General features: G+C 41.0%; 1 protein-coding gene across 1 annotated transcript in view; it reads right to left on the bottom strand.

Annotated features, from left to right (window-relative positions):
- CDC5L (cell division cycle 5 like) overlaps window positions 1–20,747 on the bottom strand; it is a 34,010-nt gene extending 13,263 nt beyond the window's left edge. Inside the window, exons 1-14 of the mRNA XM_040551243.1 lie at window positions 20,576–20,747; window positions 16,966–17,069; window positions 15,849–16,010; window positions 15,211–15,338; window positions 14,269–14,368; window positions 13,808–14,026; window positions 12,666–12,810; window positions 12,000–12,188; window positions 10,982–11,130; window positions 8,221–8,383; window positions 6,648–6,812; window positions 5,239–5,319; window positions 4,633–4,878; window positions 1,768–1,965 (exon numbers count right to left, since the gene is read on the bottom strand). Of these exons, the coding sequence (XP_040407177.1) occupies window positions 1,768–1,965; window positions 4,633–4,878; window positions 5,239–5,319; window positions 6,648–6,812; window positions 8,221–8,383; window positions 10,982–11,130; window positions 12,000–12,188; window positions 12,666–12,810; window positions 13,808–14,026; window positions 14,269–14,368; window positions 15,211–15,338; window positions 15,849–16,010; window positions 16,966–17,069; window positions 20,576–20,620 (2,094 nt within the window). The 5' untranslated portion in view covers window positions 20,621–20,747. The remainder of the gene's footprint in view (window positions 1–1,767; window positions 1,966–4,632; window positions 4,879–5,238; window positions 5,320–6,647; window positions 6,813–8,220; window positions 8,384–10,981; window positions 11,131–11,999; window positions 12,189–12,665; window positions 12,811–13,807; window positions 14,027–14,268; window positions 14,369–15,210; window positions 15,339–15,848; window positions 16,011–16,965; window positions 17,070–20,575) is intronic.
- Window positions 20,748–22,304: the final 1,557 nt, after the last annotated feature.

Here is a 22,304-nt window from a genome sequence, read left to right as displayed (position 1 = left end):
TAATCGCATGCCTGCATAATTTAGAGAATCTTTTAGGCTAAAATTGTATTTTGGAGAACAGTTGACGATTTACTGCAAGTCTGAACAAACGTTCTGTGGGAAGACCCCATTTAAACCTAGCTTACCTTTTATCATGAAAGCTGCGCATGTTTGCATTTTGTGTCGACTGTTTGGGTGACACTCTAGAGAGGGGACAGGGCAAAGGATATCAGTGTCAAAAGGTTTGAATGGCTCTTTTTCAGTTAGTGCACCATATCTCAGATGATCTCTTCCCCACTAACACCCCTAACTGATCATATCAGGAAACTGCAAGCTTGCTCTTTGCTATAGGTATAACGTACACACACAGCATTGACAATTGCTGCTGAACCAACCAAAAGCCTCAAAACAAAAAGTCACCCAGTCTCAGTAAACCCACTGTTGGCTTTGTGGACACCTTCGCTATGTCACAAAGCAGATCGAGAAACTGCCCCAAGAAGCACAAGCCATCTGCAACACTCTTCTTTTTCCCCCGGACAAGGACTCTGATGGGATTTGGATGGGTGAGTACATAGAGTGCACGTGTATTCCTTGCAGTTTACATTTCAAACAAGCTCTCAAAACCCTTTAACTGCACAGTTACACTGCATTCTTCCTCCAAGAAACACGACAGAGGTTGGGAGAGCTCAAAATAGAGGAGCTCAGCAGAGATGGAAAGGAAAATAAGAAACTTACATTGGAGGATGAACAGGTGAAACAGTCTGTGAAGTAACTCAAAAAAAAAAAAAAAAAGAGCCACAACCCAGGAAGGGTAAGATCAATCCTAGGACACTTCATCAAATCTTAAAACCTCGTTAAGGCTTGTGACTGCTGCATTTGGAATGAAACAAGCGCAAGCAAGTTGGCACTGGAGGATGCTGCCCTGTACAACGCAGAAAACAGCAGAAAGGTGTTGTTTCATTTCTTGGCCCCCTGGTACTGGTGCTCTCCCATAGCGCTCAGACTGCCTGCAGACACATCGGTGAGACGTTGCCATCCGACCTCTGTCATTCTGTGCTTGTAGAAAATATTTGTGAAGCAAACACTAACACCAAACTCAAGATTTTAGTTTTAAATATAAACATAAATAAGCCTAGTACTTCCTGGTAATGGGGAAACGCAAACATCCACTGTTTTCTTTTCGGGGGACCGCTGGAATTGGCTGAACCTTCACGTATGTAATAGTCGATGGCGAAGTGCTTGGCAAGGCATGCCATAAAATTTCCATCCATCAGAAACCAACTCTTGATTTGAAAGAGAACTTGAGAGGGGTTTTGGGACAGAGAGGTTGTTTTAAAGCATCCTTCTCTGAAATACCTTGTACTGCACACCACCAGAAACAAAGTGAAAAACCAGAGAGCTGGTATCTGATCCACTAGTAGCAGACATTAAGAAAACTGCGAACAAACCACATGGAACTACAGGAAAGCAGTGCCTGACCTTCTCTCCAGGTGAGAATAAAGGGGTGACATGAGCAGTCTTACAGCTAATAGCACAAAGGGAAATTGTGCAGGAGAACACTGTAAGAATACTTTGAGAAAAGGACAGAAGGCAATTTGAACACCTCAAGAACATCTATGAAGCCCCTAAGATAATTTCTTAACAACCTCTTCAAAGGAATCCCATCAAGAGACCCGAATGATTTATAAAGTAACCTAAAACTCTTATAAACGAAAAAAAGGAACAATAAATAAATTAAAAAAAAAAAAAAAAACAGCAGGTTCATAAGCAGAAAAAAATGACACTGACCTCAAGCCTCTTCTCAAGTGACTCTATCCTGTCTTTTTTGCTGGCCAAGTTAGCTCTTGTGTAGCGGCTCTGTCCGGGCAGATATAACACTTGGCTGTAACATTCCTCCCACACCTGGTTGTAAGCTTCACTTGAGAGCTCTCCATGCCCCATTCCTTGCTTTACCACTTCCATTTCTTGTGCCAGTAGATCCTGTGCCTGTTGGAAATGATGAGAAATAAATTGCAGTTACAATACACAAGGTACAAGAAAATTCCTCTTGTTGTTTTCAGTCCTTCAGCGCACAATTCATGGGGGCAGTTTCTCTTTTCATACCAAAAGCTCACCAGCAGGTTAAGCTAACTACAAAATCTAACACAGATGCTGTGGATTATAAATGAAACCCAGGCTAGAAGGCTACTCACAGCACAACTATCCCTCATTTTATATAATTTGGCCAAACCTGACATCACTCTGCTGTAGCTAATGAAAGCTATGGCACAACCAGATATTTCATCTTGCTGCAGAAGAACAGAGATAAAAGCAGGGACCTTGAGGGGAGGGAGAACTACACAGACAGAAGCAGCTGTTCTACGCAACAAAAATCACTTTCCATTTCCTTTTGCTTGCCCTTCTCCACACAGTGTGGAAAGTTAACTTTAAACATTAACGGATGAGCTGCATAAGCTTTAATGCAGGAAAGGCTGCTCTAACAGGCACACACTGTTCGTAGAGAACTACTACGGAGATAGGAGCTTTCTCCTCTTACCAGTTCAGTTTCCAAAGTACATTACAATTAACGGGAAAGACTCGCGTTGTTCTCACAACTCATAATATTGACACAGAATCTAACCCACAGATCTACGTAGGCACCAAGCTCTTCACGATTTATTTGTAACTAAAAAAGCTAAACACGTTTGCTGATCTGGATTTCATTGGTTACAAGCGTGTCTCCGCCCTTTTTCGGCAGGATTTACAAATGTACTGCTGATTTCTGCATCATCGACAGATATCTCAGAGGAAACCGACCTGTATTTTATAACAGCACATTGCCCAGGAAGCATGTATTTCAAAACACTACTAGATTAGATCATTCCAGGGATACCAGGGAAAGACAAATTAATCACTTGTCCTGTCTGGTCAAGTCAGATAAAGCAGGAGTACTCCAGCTACACCTGACAAAGCTGAATCTTATATAAATTCACTTTCAATTAGCAACTATTTGTACACTGCAACTACTTACACTAGTTGTGACAGCAAAACAGTTCCACAGCACACAACAGTGCACTTAGCATCACTGCTAATCCTTCCCAAAAGAACACTACGTATCAGGAAAAGAAAGGAGCATTTTTTGAAGGGATTTTAGTAGAAAATGCTCTAAAACAAATGGAAAAAAAAAAAAAGGAAAGCAAACAAACCCCAGACAGGGGTACAGAAAGGAATACTACTTGGTCTGAATTTGATTTTAAACAAAGAGGGGGTATTACTCTAAATGTTGAAGAGCAAGTAGGAACAAAGAACTGCCCATCAGTTAGGAGAGAAACATTTCTAGGGACTCTGAAGGAAATTTCCAGACAAAAACTACTGGACTGTGTAACAGTCCCTAAATGAAGTGACAGCAAACTCAGTTCTTGTTGCACTTCAAAACAAACAAGAGAGGGCACTCAGAGGCCAATCCTAAGGGAACACTCTGACACTGTCAGAGCAGTGAGATTCATGATCTAACTGCATTTTCCATCTTTAATTCCTCCTGCTAAGGAATTTTCAAGTGTAGTCTTTCATTTAATAGCAAATTAAAGTACGTGCTGCCCAGTGTTTTTCATTTTAAGGCTCTTGATTCATTGGTCAGCTATGGTCAAGGAGATAGATTTAAAATGTGCTTGTTTATCTGTAGAGTCACTTTAAAGTAATATGGGATTTAGGTTCTGAGATACCAAGGCTCTTGTCAGAATACAAGTTACAGACAGCACGAGTCTGCATAACAACACATGATTTGGTGGCATGTGATTTTGTCCTTTTCAATCAAATTTTTATTCCTGTAAGCATTTCGTAAAAGGTTACTGGCACAACTTCACAGGTAAAGCTCTTTGAAAGAGCTAACCACAGCCTCGTGCGTCTGAACTGTCTGTCACTTGGCAGCAAGCACAACATCTGTAGACGTTTAAATAAATGAACAGCCCAAACTGGAAGCCTCGGTACAAGGATATTTAGCTTGGGATTACAATGCAGAAGAGGACAGAATGCCTAGACACTCTCCTCATTTTGTCCAGCAACAACCTGTTCTGTCTATTCAGCACTTTAGCCAGGGGTGCTTTAAGATCAGTTGCCAAAGCCCAGCTGGCTTTGCAGGAGGCACTGCTGTGCTGGATCAAGCCTGAGAAGCATCGTTAAATAACCCCATTTGCTGCTCCAAGTTATAAGCTAGCTACCACTGTCATACTTAGTCTGCACTGCTACGAAGAAAATAAATGCTTAGTAATCCTGGATTAACAGTCAACACAGGCAGCATAGGGTGGATACCACATGGAATTAAAGTGTCTGTACTTTAATATCATTTCATAGGACAGGCAAAGTAGAATTTGATAAATGTGGGGGGCTTATAGCTCCTACTCTTACTTCAAATGATAAACAATCACAACACATTCAAAATTGTATCCAGAAGACTGCATCTCTGGACAAATACATCATCATCATCCTGCTGAGCGTTGAGATGAACATTAGCTCATAGGAAAAAAAAACATACACTTAAGTTACCCTTACAGCTCTTCACACAATGCTCTGGAGATTTCCCAGCTCTGTACAGGCTTGAATCCACTTCTTTTTTTTTTTTTTTTTTTTTTAATTTTATTTTTTAGATCAGGGATAATTAGGCTATACAATTCTCACCTTCTTGAGATCCTCTTTGGAGAACTTCTCGTAAGGATTTTGTTCCAAGTAAGCCATATGTTCTGCATTGTTGGTTCCAAATCCTGGGCCTTTCCCCTTCTTACCGCTAGACTGGTCTCCAAACGGATGGTGTAAAAGATCAAAATGAAGCATAGTAATCATCTCCTTCTTTATTAGCTCTTCGCTTTTCTGCAAATCTGTTAGAGGTGGCTCCACATTCAAGGGTCTCAATATTGTTTCGTTAACCTGCCCAAGAATAATAATAATAATAATAATCATAAACACCGTACTACCAAAGACCGCATTAAAATTCATATACTTCTATTTAAACATGATTTTTTAATTTATTTTTTTTTTAAATCAGCTAAACCACGTGAACAGGTGCCAAAAACCCTTGCTACATGAAACAGATACAGCAACCCAAACCCAGTCGTATTTTCGGCTGCACGTATGAAATACCTCAGAACATTTTCAACATGAAAAGCTGAAATCAGCATAGTCAAATAAGGATTTCACTCTTTCATGATCTACCTAGGTTGTATTTCCTCCTACAATGGTTAAAACCTGCAATTTTTTTTCTTCAAAGTGAATTTTGTTTCCACTTACTTCTGATGGACGTGGCAGATTTTTCTGAACAGCTTTGTGCATTCTCTTCAGTTCCTTTGCACGCTCTGCCTCTCGGAGAGCCTAGACAAACAAGCTAAGTGTTACTCCAGATCGGATGCTTCTTACAAATATATGTGATATAAAAACTAATTACTGCAGCAAAAGTTCCTTGAAGTACAGAGACACAAAGAGTAGCAGGTCACAGTTTACTTAACATAATTTACTGCCACTCAAGCTAACGAGAAGAGTACAGCAGACTGTGACAGAGATCCTAAAAAGCTATTTCAAGCTATCATATTTTCTTTTATCCCAAGCAGACTTAGTCCTTTATAAATTTTTCCACATTAAGTTTTACTTCTGCTCTAACTCTCCAAATAGGAAACCTGCCAGTAAGAGAGAGACTCTTAAATTTTTGTCCTCTTTTATGACATACTTCAATGAAACAATACTTGTGAACATGTGAAAACATGAGATTTCTTCCTACATTCTGCTTTTTTTTCCTTAAATTCTTTTTTTTTCATACAAAATGAAAAGGAAATATTGCCTAAAACTTCAGGGTTGATGACCAGTATCTCCCAGGTTCTGATCCTAGACATGTCATGCCTTCATTTGAAAGGCAGTACGCTATTATTTTACTTGATATTTGATATTTTTTCTCTATTCCACACACCTAAATTATCCATATTTACGCAGACTTTTATTATTTTATTACACGCAACAGATGCGTGTATGTGTACAAGTTGTTCCTCCCCAAATGGGATGCTTTAGGATATACTAACAGATATCAGAGCACAGTTTGTGTGGTTTTAACAGTGAACAAAATAATTAAAACAATCAAACTATTACTTTCTCCAGGCTTCTCTAATTCTGAAACAACAACAACAGGGACCCATTCACAACTTGGCTGTCTGAGTAATCCTGTGGTAACCCCCTACAAATGGGGAACAATTCACTCCTTAGTAGATCTCTGTGTTCCACCAGCCTGCCTTAATTTGAATCTCTTATATTTTATAAACAGCAACTTTTAACCCTGAGAGTATAATCTGAAACTGAAAAATGCACAGTACTCACATGCTTAAAATTAAGCACGTGCATCTGCCGAAAAATGCTTTTAATTATATTTTTATCTTTTGAGGGAACAAAAGGAGGAGAGAGGACATGCACGCATTTAAAGACTCACAAAAAATGAGGCATGCTACGTAACATCAAAGAAGAGGGTTCAGAGAGAAAACTGCTTTTACTTGTATGTATGTGTTTTCTGTGCTGCCACCACAGTAAACAAGTACATTTTACTGTTATTCTGTAGAAGCCGTACCACCTCCACTTCACATGTATGATACTATGAAACCATAACAGGAACGTATTTTTTTTTTTTTTTAGATTGCATTATCTGCATTACATGCACTTACCTGCTTGCGGGCTTCTACATCAGCAGTATCTTCTACAAAGGCTTCATCTACTTCATGTTCCTCAAGTTCTTTTTCTGCATTTTCAGGTAAAACAATCTCAAAGTCGTTCTTTGGAGCAGGAAGGGACATGAGCCCGAGGCGCAGGTGTTCACGAGACTCTCTCTCCTATTGAAATATTAGTAGGATGTGTTTCTGAATTCATGCATTGATGCACAATATGACAAAATCCCGTTCATCTGCATCAACAGATGTGAAAAACACACAGGCAATACACAAATCAAATAAAAACAGAATTTTTGAGGTCTGACAAAAGGGGACACGTTACTAATCCAGGCTAGCCTATACACCACTATCCGGAAATTTATTCACATAATATACACAGAAACTTTCTGATGCTAAAGGAGAACTTTCAGCTTTCTTAAAGACAGATAACGAAACCTTCAAACAGGCTGAAATACACAAAACAACAGCTTGGCACCTTCCCCTCCCAGTAGTGTCAGTACAACTGTGGAGACTCACATAATTGCCTTTCAAAAAATTGAAAATATGTGAAAAATATGTGAAAATATGTGAAAATGGGATGGCCATGGGACTATTTGTAAGGCTAACTAGAGCTTTTCTCACAGCAGTTGCTCACGCACCTGTGGATTGTTGCACAGTACAAAAATGACATAAACACCACCAGATCTGGAAGGCAGTGGAGTCCATACGGAAAACTGAATTCCCTGTTTTCCTTCTTATGAAGAAAAGGCTGAGATAGAACCAAAATACATGTAAGGACATCAAATAAGCCTTGTCCTTCAAGCTAAGAGAAATTCTGAACTAAAAGAGTTATTTCTGTAAGAAGAACATGCCGAAAACTTGAACAGGATATTCTTAGCTAGGCCTACAAAGAAACGTGTCAATAGCTCTGGCGGCAGATATCCAAAGCCACGGTTAGGGCTACAGAATCAGCCACATAAAAGGAGTTCCCAAGGTGCTACCCATTACTTACATGCCCTTTTTATACCAAGTCTAATTGGCAGGGTACATCTGGCTGAATCTCCAGGAATGTAAACATCTATTGCCAAAGGTGATGACAGAATCACAATGGACTCAGATTACTGAACATCTCAAAACCAAGTGCTCCTCATGGCAAAAATTAAACTCCCTCAGTTCAATACCGTCAACGAGACAGACTGATTAAAAGGCCCTATAGGTAAACTGGGAACCCAAGATGATTAGAAATTTGAGGGCTGAGTAGGACTGCAAGAAAACTGAATCTTCAGATACACCTCCTGCTCAGCTTCAAAGATACAAGACTGAAACTTAACTATGTCTTCTTTGATGAATAATTCTGGTGTGCTTTCACTGAGCACAGTCAAAGCTGTTTTAACTGGCAATATTTCTGTTCTTTCAAATAAATTCTTGACATTATGACAATGCAAAGATTTGATTTTATCAGGTGAGAAATACAGACCTGTAGACAAATGGTAGAGATAACACTTGTTATAAAGTTCCGGTCAGAAGATGAGAAATTAAAAACCCTAAAAGTTAACAGAGCATTCACCTCCACTCCTTATATAGTTCTTACCAGCTGTTTGGCATAAGATGGGTCACTGTAGTCTGCCATTCCCTCTTCTGGGTTGATGTTCAATTTATCACGTAATGGAGTTCTACCAGGAGTTGTACCAACAACAGGCTTAGGAGTTAGTCCTCCACGAGGAGTTAAACCTTCTTGTCCTTGAGAAGGTGTTCTAGAAGAAGGGCAAATACAATTTTGAGTTGTTTTTTCCCCCAAAATATTTTTACTTTCAAACATCTGAGTGCTGCAAAAATTACACAATACGATTAACACATTCAAGCCAGTTTACGTGTGTGTGAGACTGTGAAAACATAATATGCAATTAAAAGAATCAAATAAATTGTTTAAACCTATCAAAGCGTAGCCAAGGACCTTTCAGGCTGAAACCTAGGCACATCAATACATTAAGAGAAGTTTCAGGAACTACATCAACTCCCAGTGCTGCTTTTGAGAAGAGATTACCCAGTCACCGGTCACTATTCTGGGATACAGCAATCAGGATTTAATTGCAACCTCTGACATCCCTACCACCTGGGGCAAGTCATTCACTCTGAATTCAGATGGCTTAACAGCTGTCCCATCTTACAACCTAATGAACTGCTCTGAAGATGCCTCTTTCCTTTCATTGATTATTGAAGGGATAATTATATTATACTTAATTACTTTTTAACACCCAAGGTTGGGGAAGATGGATTAAGTTTTAGATTCTGGAGGCCTCAATTTCTTCTTCTCTAGACTGAGAAGAAATAGTGTTCTCCATCCCAATAACCTACTACATGAAAGATTGTGACTGTATCCAAGGCCATGTCTGCACACCTTACAAGTTTTCTCTTAGCAACACAGTGTGAGAAACAAAAAATAAAAAATAAAAAAACGGTAAGACACTGTTAAACATCCCAAAGAAAACAGGTTCAGGAAGGGGTAAAACTGGTATAAAAAAGCCTACGTTATGGTACTCATCTACACTTAAGTAAACATGTCCAGGTAGCAATGAAACCTGAATGTGCTGTAGAAAATAATGCTGGCAAACAGAACAAGATGATTTAATACATTATTTCCACTACTAGTCACTGTAATTCTGCAGTGCCAGTAAGATGCCATAACAGTGGATAAACTGTTGCATACGAGGCCTGACATGCTCTGCTTGCCCTCTTCTAAGGGACACCACAGCGCCTTATTAACCGAGCATGGCTGTGAGCGGCCAGTGACAACTTCCTTTCGCTTGAGGCTGTTCAGACTTTTGTGAGTGAACTCTTTTAGAATAACAAACGCAAACAATAACATTTGCAGGATGACACCCACAAAAAAGGAGAAGAAAAATCAGTTTTGTGTTTTCAAATGACTGTTCACAGGATATATTTACTTTGTTGATTATAATAGCAAAAGAAAAAGCTTTATGCTAAATTTTCAGGAGAAACAATTTCTAGATAAGTGGATTGCTTTTTTTTCCAGTTGTCTTAGTTATATACAGTGTTTAAAGACCCATTAAATTTTTCAACAGGTTAAGATTCAACCTTTTAATTGTTACTACTACAACCTGACAAAATCTAATGGAAGGCAACAACTTCCATAAGGAGCTTCACCAAAATATTACAGATTTCATGACATCGTAGGAAAAAAAGGTGTACCTAAATACTTCCTCTATTTGCCATTAGACAATGGCTCTACTTTACTACTCCGACTGCTTAAAAAGGTAGAGCTTCCTTTTATTTATTGTTAACTTAGTGGATTTTTTTTTCCCTCTCAGGGTCTTAGATTTTCAAACTGATATGGAACTATGAATTATAGCAAGCCAAATGGACACAAAGCTACCATACTTACAGGGGCACATCTGAACTTCAGAAGCTAAGAACACACACAGAAAAACCCAAACCTCACACCGCAGAAGACAAACAGACCCAAAAAATAATCAAAACGTCTTCAGATTTTGTTTTTTTGATATAAAATAACCCAAATGAGCAGCCGGATCACTCCAGGCCAAACCCTATACTCACTCTGCACTCCACTGACTCCAACACATCATTTGTGTAGATCCAATTAAAAGAGCAGGGCTTTTGCATACAACTTTTAAATAACAAAATAAAGCTGCTTTTGAAAAGCTGCCATAAAGGTCCCTTTTATTTCATTCTCCGCTTTTCCTAATGGCATGGTACAAGTATAAATAGAAGCTAAGTTGAAAAATTTGACAGACAAAACGTACAAAGTGTAATATTTTTTAGCTCTATGCTATTTGGCTTTTGTGGGATATATATTTATTCAGGACCCACTCTAAGAGTTAAACTAACAATTCCACACTATTTAGATTGGCAGTATAAGAAATATTTTATTTTGGATATATATGGCTTATAAAATATTTACCCCAGCTTTTCAAAAGTTCCAAGTGGGTTTGGCTAAGGGACCTCCCACACCTTCGGCTCAGAGGTAATACTTTGGAAAGGCTAGAATCCACACGCAGAATGACATGCCATCTCACTATTTATACTCCTGTATTACTCCAGTATAACTTATATTGCTCCAGACCGCAGAAGAGCTCACGTTGGACCAAAATTCCATCAAACTATACAAATACAGATGAAGATAATGTGGCTGAGCTTGCAAAAGACACAGAAAAGGAGAAAGTTGTTCAACAAGAGACTGAAATAAAAGGGAGTTAGAATTTGTTTTGCAGCACTGGTCATATCCTATTACTTCACACACTGACAGCCACTTCCTCCGCTCCATCAGATACGTGCTCAGCCAAGCACCCATTACAACAACACTTTTTTTTTACCTGAAGGGCGTGGAAAGCACAGTATTTGGAGTCTGAACAACCTGTCTCTGGGGGGTTACCCCTGAAAAGTCACTTTCATGCAGGGGTGTGTTAAGACCTCCTTTCAGGGGGGTATCCACATTGGTGAGAGCCATCAGGTTCTGTGCTTCCTGTGGAACAGACAACACAGACAATATGTTACTAAGACTTTCAGAGTCACTCTGCTATACCTTTAACAGATTCAGTAGCAATAACAGCTGAAGGGTTATTTGAATATCAGTTTGTAGAAAATGTTTAACCCTTTTTAACATCAATACACTGGTTATTTACAAACCCTCCAGTTCTGCTAAAAATGATTTTAATCTTCATTGCCAGTCATATATGTTATCCATTGGAATTGCAAAAATGAGTGGGTTGACTAATGTTTCAAATTCCTTTGGTTTGGCAAGATTCATTAGTGACTGAACACTCAAGTCATTATCAACGTGTTCTTTTATTTTTTACAAAATAGCTGCAATGATTTCATTTAGCCATTTCCCCCCACACAACAAAACATCGCCTGATACTACCAGTTTTTAAAAGAACTCAGACATTCACACAACCAGTGCAACACGAATGTAATTCAGAGTTGCAAAGCTAGGGTTTTTGAAAATCCCCATCTTAAGTGTTTTTAAGCAAATACAGTGCTAGACAAATATTATTTTATTGTTTTAGTTAATTACTTTTGTTTAACTGAAAAACAAAAGCTGGATAGCAAAACTAAGTTGCAAAGAACATAAAATAAATTGTTTCAAGGATGTGAGTTACACAAATTATACAAGGCACCAGGAGAATGGTCAAAGCTAAACTTGCTAACGAACAACTGATCAGATAGAAGTGGGTCTGCATCTATGCCTTTCAGTGTGTCCTGCAGAGCATGCACCAGTTCAAACCCCAGTAACGCACAACATGTAAGGAATGCTTTGATGGTACTTACATCTTTTATTGAGCTGACCACTGCACTAAACCCACAAGATTATTCTGTACGTTTATACTCTACCTGCAGGATCCTGTCTTGTGCTGCTGGAGTTTTCGGAGTCCTCAGGGCTATGCTGTTGTTGGTCACGTTGTATTCAGACAGCAGAGTGCTGGAAGCTGAGTTTGTAATTCCGGATTCCTCCGCAGTCTGGCGTGCAATCTCACTCGCCTGGCCTACTTTTACAACTTCTTCAAGTTCTGTGTCAGATATCTGTAAAAGGAAAACAACCAAAAACGCATTATCTTTAGAAAAACAAAATGCTTGTTGTACATCAGGAGGTTCTTGCCATTTGTTTTAAAAGCACTACAGAACAGTCTCCTCACACCATTCCCCCTTCCCAGGTGTGTACATTAGTGCCACCTGCATGCTGAAACCAGCTAAAGAAAAAACCACCAGTTTCTAAAATATCATGGTCACAAGATATTCCCTATCACAGCCTATTCCCATGCACAGAAGGCTCAAACACGTGATAATACAATGCATCTCCCTTGACATTTCCCAACTCCACTTGAAAAAAAAACACTCCAAGATCAATCTTCCACCTAGGCCTATGGGTTTTGATCAGATTATGTCTTCCTGCAAAGAGAAAATCCCACGGTATAGTAAGATAAGTATGATCACAAGATCCAACTGACAGAAACTGCTGATTGGCCTTTTAAGTTGTTTATTGATCAATGCGCTGTTTACCTGAGGTGCTGGAAGCACTAATTTACTTCTTTTTTTTGTGAATTCTGACACCCCACTGGTCTGTAGAATAGCTGAAGGCAAGTCTGATTCTTTTTTCCGTTTCATATGCTGTTTGTCTTTTTTGCGCTCTCTTCCCTCCCTTTCACTGTTAATACAGACAAGAGAATCATTTCAGAACAACTACAAAGTAAAACAAACAAAGAACAAAAAGCCTGCACCCTAGCAAAAGCTGGATATGCTGAAATAAAGCATGTTTTGGGAAGAGTGAACTGACTTGTGGTGTAGAAGTTAACTGACTGGATAGGGTCTACAGATATTGCTGCAAGAACCTACAACAACAGAGTGTAATGTAATTGTATGATGAAATATGTGCCATACTGCTGCTGCTGAAGACGTGCCTTTGACTTCTCAACTGAGCGTTTGGGGGTTTGTGGCAGGGGAAGAAATTAAGCATTTAAGGAAATTCTACTTAAGATTACTGATTGAATTATTACACTATTTTCCTGTCAAGAGTACTACTGCAACAAATACAAGTTACTCCTGTAAGCAACATTAATAATGTTTTGACTTGAAGAAAGGACTGCAAATATTATGAGTAAATCTACTGCTACAAGAAAATGAACCTCAAACTCAAGATTTCCATATAAAGAGCACCAATGTCAATAAGGTCGTCTATTCTCATGGAGAAAAGGTTAATAAGATCTCTAAGAAAGATTAAAAAAAAAAAAAAACTTTTTTTTCTCTGCACAAAAAAGTGCAGAAAAAGACCTGCACTAACATCTGTCACATGGAAAACGCAACCCCTGCCCGATTTCTACTTCAGACACTTCCAGGACCTAACAAATTTCATTATTATTTATTGTATTTATCTTTATATACTTATATATATGCCAAATACATGCTTATATATGTATGTATAACATATGAATATTGTTTATAAATTTATATACTTTTGACTATATATTTTGTTTTGTATAAATGTTATATATGATTTATTAATATATATAATGTACATAAAAATATATAAGCACATACATATGTATATAAACACATAAGCATACATACATATACACATATTTTTTGTGTGTTTGTTGGTTTTTCCCCCAATACACTGTTCCCTCCCTAATATAACACATACTTACGATCTTAATTCTCCATCCAGGTCTTGCTGACGTAGCTTTCTGAAATCTGCATCCAGAATCTGGTAGTTTTCCTCTGATGTATCATAAAAACCAGGTGCGGGTTTCTTTTCAAAGGGAATTTCCGCATTATAATCCACACCTCTCTTCTTTTTCCTTTTTTTCTGTATCTCAATCCCAGCAGCTCGAAGTTCTCGTCTCTTCTGAAGAGCAGCAAGCCGTCTAAAGAAACAGTAATACTGTGATTTGAAGTGCCTACCCATAGGTGGCTCCTCTATCCCAAGAGCTGGTTGTATAATCAATTGCTGGTGTGATAGCACTGCATGTATGCATACAATGTGAGTTCTTCTCATAGGTAATTATGAAAAAGTCTGATTCTGCAATGACTTAAGCCTGTGCCTGACTCTACACGTTCTATTTGCTCCAAAAGAAGACCCAGTATCTAAAGCTAAGCACAAGCTTACCTAGCTTCTTCCAACTGCTTCTCTCTCGCTTTTCTTTTCGCCTTCTTTCCCTGCGTATTAGCCAGACGAGCTCTAGCTTCAGACAGCATTTCAAGTTCATCTGCAACAGTGTAGATAAATACAACATACTTAAAAACAGCAGTAAGGGGAAACGTGACATCAGGATCAGAAAGCAATCTTTAAAAGGTAAATGAATCAATGTTTTCACAGGCATTGTGCATGATCGCTAAACTTCAGTTTTCTCCAAGTTGCTCCAAATATATTTTCTAATTAGCCTGATGAAGCAAATATTTCAAGTTAAAATGCTTACTGCTAAAAATAATTCAACTAATTTCTACAGCAAATCAAAATATATTTAGAAAGTGGCAAACTGACTGCACTAACAAAATGAAATAACTTCATTTGCATCTAGATCCATGAGTACTGTATTGGTTAACTGGTTAGTATCATTTACACCTAGATCCAAGGGTGATATATTTGTGAACTTGTGACTGTTCAAAACCACCACTGGCCCATTCATACAATTTTATTAATGTGCAATTCCTAGTTCCTAAAATTGTAATGTGCAAGGAAAAAAGCCATGCACTGTTGCGCTTCAGTAGGGATTCGACCAGGAGGTATCAGCTGGTGGAAAAAGATGAAGATACAGAAATAACAATTATCATGAACAGAGCAGATGTTGAAGCAACAAAGAGGCAGTCAAGGCAAGAGATGACAAAAACAAATGAGAAGGTAGTAAGCCTACCAAGAAGAGGAAGAGAAGATTGAAAAACTAGAACCAATTGACTAGACACATGAATAAGATAAAACACATGTGAAAAAGAAAAAAATGATCTCTAATTAAAAGTAAGACAAAAAAACTCCCTGCATACAGAAGCTGAGCAAAAAGAAAAACCAAAGACATCAGATTTCTGTTAAAAACAGTGAACAAATTCTTCTTGCCTTCATCCATATCGATAGGATCTGGCCTGGCTGGCTTGGTTTCTGGATTTGGATCAATTTCTCCGGGCTTAAGTTTCCGAGGATCATCGGCAGTTTCTTCCTCGTTGTCTCTCTGAGCAGCTTTGTCCCTAAAAACACATTGCATGTATGTCAGAACTGGCTTTGTACTCCCGCAGGTGCATAACAACCACCCCTTTCTTAAATCTCCCCCAAAAGAGATGAAAAATTAAGCTTGTATCATGTATTGTAATTAAACTTGTCATATAAAAGATTTAGGAACATGGTAAATTTAGATAAATAATGTTAAATTAGATGAGAGATAAAGGAACCAACATAGTGTTATATTACAGCAATAAAATATTGTATAAGATACAATACTGACATAGCCAATGGTAGAAAACTCGGCTCCGGTAACCTTTAACAATGAGGACAAGAAATCAAACCTCGTGAAAAAAAAAAGAACACTTGAGATGCTTCTTCCTTGAAGTTAGACATATTAACTGAAAAGAAACAGTCCTTAAGGGCTTGCTTACAAAAGGACCGTCAACTTCAGCACCATGGGAGAAGCAAATGACATCAACACAACAAATTCTGCACATTTTCCTGCAATGCACCTCCAGCAAAGCACAGTAACTCACAGCAGAAATTCATAGTGCTCCAAACACTGTGCAGCAGTTCTCCCGATAATTGGGGCAATAGTTCTCCACTGGGTTGGCATTAGCTTGGCCAGGTGCAACAGCTTCTCCTCTTCCTCCCGTGACCACTCTGTCTTTTTGATGCTCGGGTCTAGCCATTCGTACCTGTTCAAAAGTGAAAAAAACAAAATGAGGGACAATTCCAAGTCATCCACTGATTTGTCCTGAATTAATTCACAGCAGTGTTTCCCCAAATCATCACAATGAGATATCAAAATCTTGTCACGCGTATTTCAGACAAGTTTTTTTTCTGTACAAAAGGAGGTATTACTACACGGTATTTTTATAAAAAATGGATTTTAGCTTTAAAATGTATTTTTAATCCATTAATACAGACATTGACTCTTAGTCCATTTCCCTGTTCTATTCTGGCAAAGTAAGGAGCCAGAAAACTAACTTAGAAAAAGTTAAAAATCACAACAACCAAAGTTATCAGAAATAGACTCATTTGGTCTAGCTTTCAATGACTGTTTCACTCACCTTTAACTGTGCCAATTTATGCAGAAGTATTCCAATAAACACGTGTACTACTTCAGAAACTAAGTCAGATCAGTTGGATTTTGAAATGGGTTCGTGCTGCACCTATTTGCATCAGTTTTAGGCTTCCGATTTTTGACATAAACTGAAATTTCACAGTGCAGTTTCTAAGCATTCATCCTCAAGCCAAAACTGCCATTGTCAGAAAATTATCTGAAAGAGAGTTTAGTACCTGACAATTGGACTCGATGATCCTTGTGGGTCCCTTCCAACTCAGGATATTCCAATGATTCTAATTTTACTTCATTGGAAATACACGTTTTCATTTAAAATGTGTAATATGGAGGGAAAAAAAACTCGTGTACACACATGATCCTGCACTTGCTAACAGTCACTGACAAAGTGAACATTTATACTTTTGTTCCCATTAGTGTCAATCGACAGCAATTTGTAATATCAACAATAACAGAATCAAACAATCTTAAACTATTCTTCCATTCTGGACATAAATTCATCTGCAGGAGCTTCTAAATTGCCACTAATTATGAACCTCATATTCCGAGTCATGGCATTTGTCACTTACCATCTGGCTTTGCACTGCTTTGCTGATTTCCTGTGCAGTAAGGAAGCAATACGAGACCACTGGTTTTTGCCATATTTCATCACAGCTGCTTTCAGAATTTCATCCTTAAAACAAAAACAATTTATATTGTTAGGGATCGTGAGCACTCACAAAGCAGCACGGCTGAGCTGAAGCAGCCAACACAGTGGGTTTCGTGTAGTTGGCTGACCCAGCGCAAACAGCATCGCTGCTGCTTTTCCACATTTTACTCTCCAGATGAATGAGGATTTGCGTTCCAACGGCCACAGAAATCAATACAAGGGATGAAAAAGACAAGAGATGATTACTGGGGCCTACTTCACAGGCCTGACACAGTTCCAAAACGATTTGTTTCAGTGCTCTCTTTATGCACTTCTTTTTAAAGGTTCTGCATGTCTTCCTTGAGAACAGCAATAAAGAGGTAGAGAAGTGTTGGTCCATTTGGTGATGGCACAACATTTGGAAAAAAACAGATACCTCTGGGTGGCTTTTTTTAAATAACACCATCAAATTACCTCGTTCTCTTTGTTTGCGGAGGTTGATGCAAATGGACTCTATCAATTGAATATGCTGTTATGTATAGATATGCTTCATGAAAATGAAGAAACTTTGTACAAGTTTCTCTTTTCCAAGTAAATCTTAACATACATCACTTCAATGTTTAGAGTGTTACATCCAGAAGTGGTGATCCTGAAGCCCATAAACTTCTGGGGAAAAATAAATGGATTCAGCTTGGGAGCCAGGCTGCTCACATCCAACAAACTGCTGGCAGAATTCTGGATTTTACAGTGTTGGGTACTTCCTTTTGCTTTGAACTTTTCATCTAACAAATAATTTTTACATTCCGTAAGTCCCTCTCTCCCTTTCCCCAGATAAGCGGATTCGCGATTTTTGATGTCCTCAAAGGTCAGAAAGCAGAATTTTCCATGCCTCAAAGCTATTCTTATAGCCTTGTCCACCACAGATGTTTCTCCTCTATATCCCAGTAAGTACTCGTGTTCTGAATCTGTTCAGCTGCACGATGCAGATGCGAGCCATCAAGGACGGATCCTCTGTCCAGCACAGACAGCTCTCAGAGCACACAGCAGCTGTAAATAAACTGATGAGGAGCTCTGGCTTGAGCTGCTACCCGAAACAACTCATGTCATTTGTATTAAAAGCGCAGCATTACCGCAATGTCTCTAGATCCTCTCTTGGTTTTTGAATTTTACTCGGTGTTACGTGCCATGCTGCTGCCATACTGATGACATTAGCAGACTTTTTGCACGCAATCAGTCGCTTTCCTGATGACCTGGTATCCACTAGTACCACTTTGAATATCTGTAACACTGTACATATAAGTGAAATATTAATTTTAAAAAATAAATAAAACACTAAAATGAGCTATTTCATCTCTGATTAAAAAAAAACCAGGGAAACTATGGAACCTACCGCTGCTTCTCTTAACAATCACCACAATTAGCCAATAATGGCTGAATAACGGCCCAGGGTAAGCGCACACGGCTATTCCTGTCCTCTGCTGGCCTCCAGTTGTAGCAGCCTCCTGACACAGAGCTGGTATAGCGCAAGGGCTTCAAAGCACATGAAGTACACAATATAGTTATTTTCTGATAATTTTTCTCACTGCTTTCTGGAACTGTGTATGTGTCTAGTGTTCAGAGTACACAGCGGCACAGTTCTGGATTTTACAGTGCAGGGTACCTCCTTTCGCTTTGAACGTGCCACCTAATAAATACATTTCACGGTCTTCATTTTTTGTTACTATATTTTTTCCTAACTATCACTTGCAGTTCTGAAAGCACAAGATGTGAAAAATGGGAGAGAGTTTTGTTGGTTTTGGAGGGCGTTTTGCTGTTTTTCATTTCCCTGAGGGAGACACAGATTCCTGGGTACAAGACACTCGGGGCTGCAGATGAAGATCCCATACACATCTGCACCAATTCCACCTGAAGGGGTCTTCATGGGGAAGAGATTCTCACACCCTTGCTTTCAAAGGGAACAAAACCCCTCCCTGTGCAGTACAGAACACACTACTCTAGGGCCATCTTTCTTAGGCCCATTTACCGGGCCTTTTTAGGCTGGAAAAGATTAGACTGTGGGGAGACCTCATCAACGTGTATAAATATCTGAGGGGAGGGTGTCAAGAGGATGGTGCCGGTCTCTTTTCAGTTGTCTCTAGTAGTAGCGTTCAGTGACAGGACAAGAGGCAACGGGCACAAACTGAAGCACAGGAGGTTCTGGCTCAATATGCGGGGGCACTTCTTTACTGCGAGGGCGACAGAGCACTGGGACAGGCTGCCCAGAGAGGCTGTCCAGTCTCCTTCTCTGGAGATATTCAAAACCCGCCTGGATGCCATCCTGCATGACATGCTCTAGGTGATCCTGCTTGGCAGGGGAGTTGGACCAGATGATCTTCAGAGGTCACAGAATGGCCAAGGTTGGAAGGGAACTCCAGAGATCATCTAGTCCACCCCCCCGCTCAAGCAGGGTCACCTAGAGCATGTTACACCCAATACCCCTTGTATTTATACCAATTGTATTTATTACCCTTGTATTTATACCCATTATCCTTCGTCCTATCACAGGCCACCACTGAGAAGAGTTTGGACCCATCCTCTTTACGTGGTCCCCTCAGATATTTATAGAGGTTGATAGGATCCTCTCTCAACCTCCACTAAGCTAAACAGGCGCAGCTCACTTAGTCTTTCCTCATAGCATAGATGCTCCAATCCCTTAATTGTCTTTGTAGCTCTATTCTGGACTCTCTCTAGAAGTTCTACATTCCTCTTGTATTGGGGAGCCCAGAACTGCACACAACACTCCAGGTGTGGTCTCACCAGTGCTGAGTAGAGAGGGAGGATCACCTCCCTTGACCTGCTGTCCACACTGCTCCTGACGGGGATCCCATTGGCCTTCTTAGCAACAAGGGCACACTGCTGGCTCGTGGTTAACTTGTTGTCCACTAGGACCCCCAAGGCCCTCTCTGCAGAGTTGCTCTCCAGCAGGTCACCCCCCAGCCTACACTGGTGCAGGACCCTGCATTTGCCCTTGCTGAACCTCAGGAGGTTCCTCTCCAACCTCAGCCATTCTGTGATCTCTGAAGACAACGTAGCCCACATACATCCCTCAGCTACTGTGGGGGTGGCTCATCTGCGGCGCAGAGATGAGCCTACGCACGGCTGAGCTTCCTCCGCTCCCCAGCACGCAGCCTTCAGGAGGGCTACGAAGGTGGTGAAGGGTGTGGAGGGGAAGATGTATGAGGAGCAGCTGAGGTGCCTGGGTTTGTTCAGCCCAGAGCAGAGCAGGCCGAGGGGAGGCCGAGGGGAGGCCTCATGGCGGCCTGCAGCTCCCTCACGAGGGGAGCGGAGGGGCAGGCGCTGAGCTCTGCTCTCCAGGCCCATCCAAGCAGCACCCCCCCAACCCCCGCCTCCATGTTGCGCACCACATGACCAGCCCCTCCCCCGCGCCTGCGCGCCCCCTGCCCGCGCCTGCGCATTGCTGCCGGGTAGCCCCTCCCCCACACCGCTGAGGGCCGAGCCGTGAGGGGGGGGGCGGTGAGGGGAGGGGGGGGTTAAAGCAAACCGGGCCCTACCTCGGTGTTCCGCCACACGCCGCCCTTAATCATAATCCGCGGCATCTTGGCGGCGAAGGGGCTCGAGGGGCTTAGCGGAGAAACGGGCGGCGGGAGGCCGGCAGCGGCTGCGGCGGGGCCGGGCCTGCACCCAGCGCAGGCGCCGCTCGCGTTCTGCGCAGGCGTGGAGCGGGGAGGGCGGGGGCGGTGCGGCTCGGCGGAGGGGCTTGCGCATGCGCATAGTGGCGGGAGGGGAGAGGGGAGGGGGAGTTGCTGCCCGGCGCATGCGCATAGCGGTGCCCCCCCTCCCGGTGGCGGGGGGGGCTGCGCTCTGGCGCCCCTGAGGGAAGTCGAAGGGGGGCGGGGGGGCGCCTCAGCCGTTCGCGGCGGTTTGTTTTTTTGTCCTTTCTTTTTCCTCTCCTAAATAAATAGATAAATAAATAATAATTAAAAAAGAAGGCGTACGGGAAGGTCGTCAGCTCTCAAAAGATAAATTCCTTAAGTTCCGTCAAGTTCCCGAATGGACAAAAGAAAGAGGGGGGAGGGAAGGAGGCAGCAGGTGGCCGGGTTTCACCGACATTTATGGTGTAGGAGCAATCTGAAAAAAAAAAAAAAACCACCACAAAACCAAACCAAAACAACCCCTGTTTACGTTGACGTTGACACACTGTAACTGAAACAAAAATTGAGGTAGTAAGGCATGGTGGCACTGAGGTGGTAACTGAATTTAACTGCTATTAAATCTTGCATTTTGGCTTCTGATCCCTTTCCTCACGTCTCTGTTCTGCCATCGTCCTTCACTCGAGTTTTTGTACCCAAATCACTTCATCCAAATGAGTTTCTGTCCCCGAAGTAACCCCTACAGCCCATTCCCACTGCAACAGGAGGACCAAGTCCCACATCCCTGACTTCTCTTCTGCCTGTCAGCCCCTCAGACTTCTACCACAGCCCCAGACGTGAATTTTGTGGGGAAAATGTGTCATGGACAGGAGAAAATGCAGCTCCTGCTGATGTCAGGGCAGTCCCTGCTGTCCCCCCCTTATAGTTTTGGAGCTATACTTCTTTCCTCATGGTCCAGGCAAGTATTCTTGCCGTCTGCTTCCCCAAATTAAATTCTGTCAATAAATCCCCACACAAAGGAAACTATTAAAAACAAAGTAAAACGTATGCAAAGTGGTTCTAGGTGGGTGCTATATTATCCTTCTAGATATCTGCCTCTCCTGGCTAAAAAGGCTTTCAAACCCTCCAGAAGGGCTTACATTAGCCCATCAGAAAAGTGGCTTTACCAACAAGTCCACGGAGAAGGATGGTTTCTTTACCGGATTACAGATACCAATGCTTGCAGGAGCAGCTGAAGGAAGTTCCAGTATCCCAAGGGTTATAGTAAATGGGGTTTCATCAGTCACTAGTGGGCTCCCCAGGGCTCCATTTCACGCCCAATTCTCTTCAACATTTATATAAATAATCTGGACGCAGGACTCAAGTAAATACTTGAGTAAGTACTAAGTAAATTTGCAGAAGACACTAAATTAGGAGAAGCCGTTGAAGAGAGGCCTTGCAGAGATCTTGACAAATTAGAGCTGGGCAACCACCAATGGCATGAAGTTCAACCAGAGCAAGGGCCAGATTCTGCACCTGGAACAGGGCAGCTCTGGTTGTATGTACAGACTGGGGGAGGAGAGGCTGGAGAGCAGCATGCGGAAAGGGATCGGGGGGGGGGTGGTTCTGGCCGACAGCAAGTTGGATCTGA

Source organism: Cygnus olor, chromosome 3, assembly GCF_009769625.2.
Source record: "Cygnus olor isolate bCygOlo1 chromosome 3, bCygOlo1.pri.v2, whole genome shotgun sequence".
Taxonomy (NCBI): Eukaryota; Metazoa; Chordata; class Aves; order Anseriformes; family Anatidae; genus Cygnus; species Cygnus olor.
This window is presented reverse-complemented; position numbering and strand designations above follow the sequence as displayed.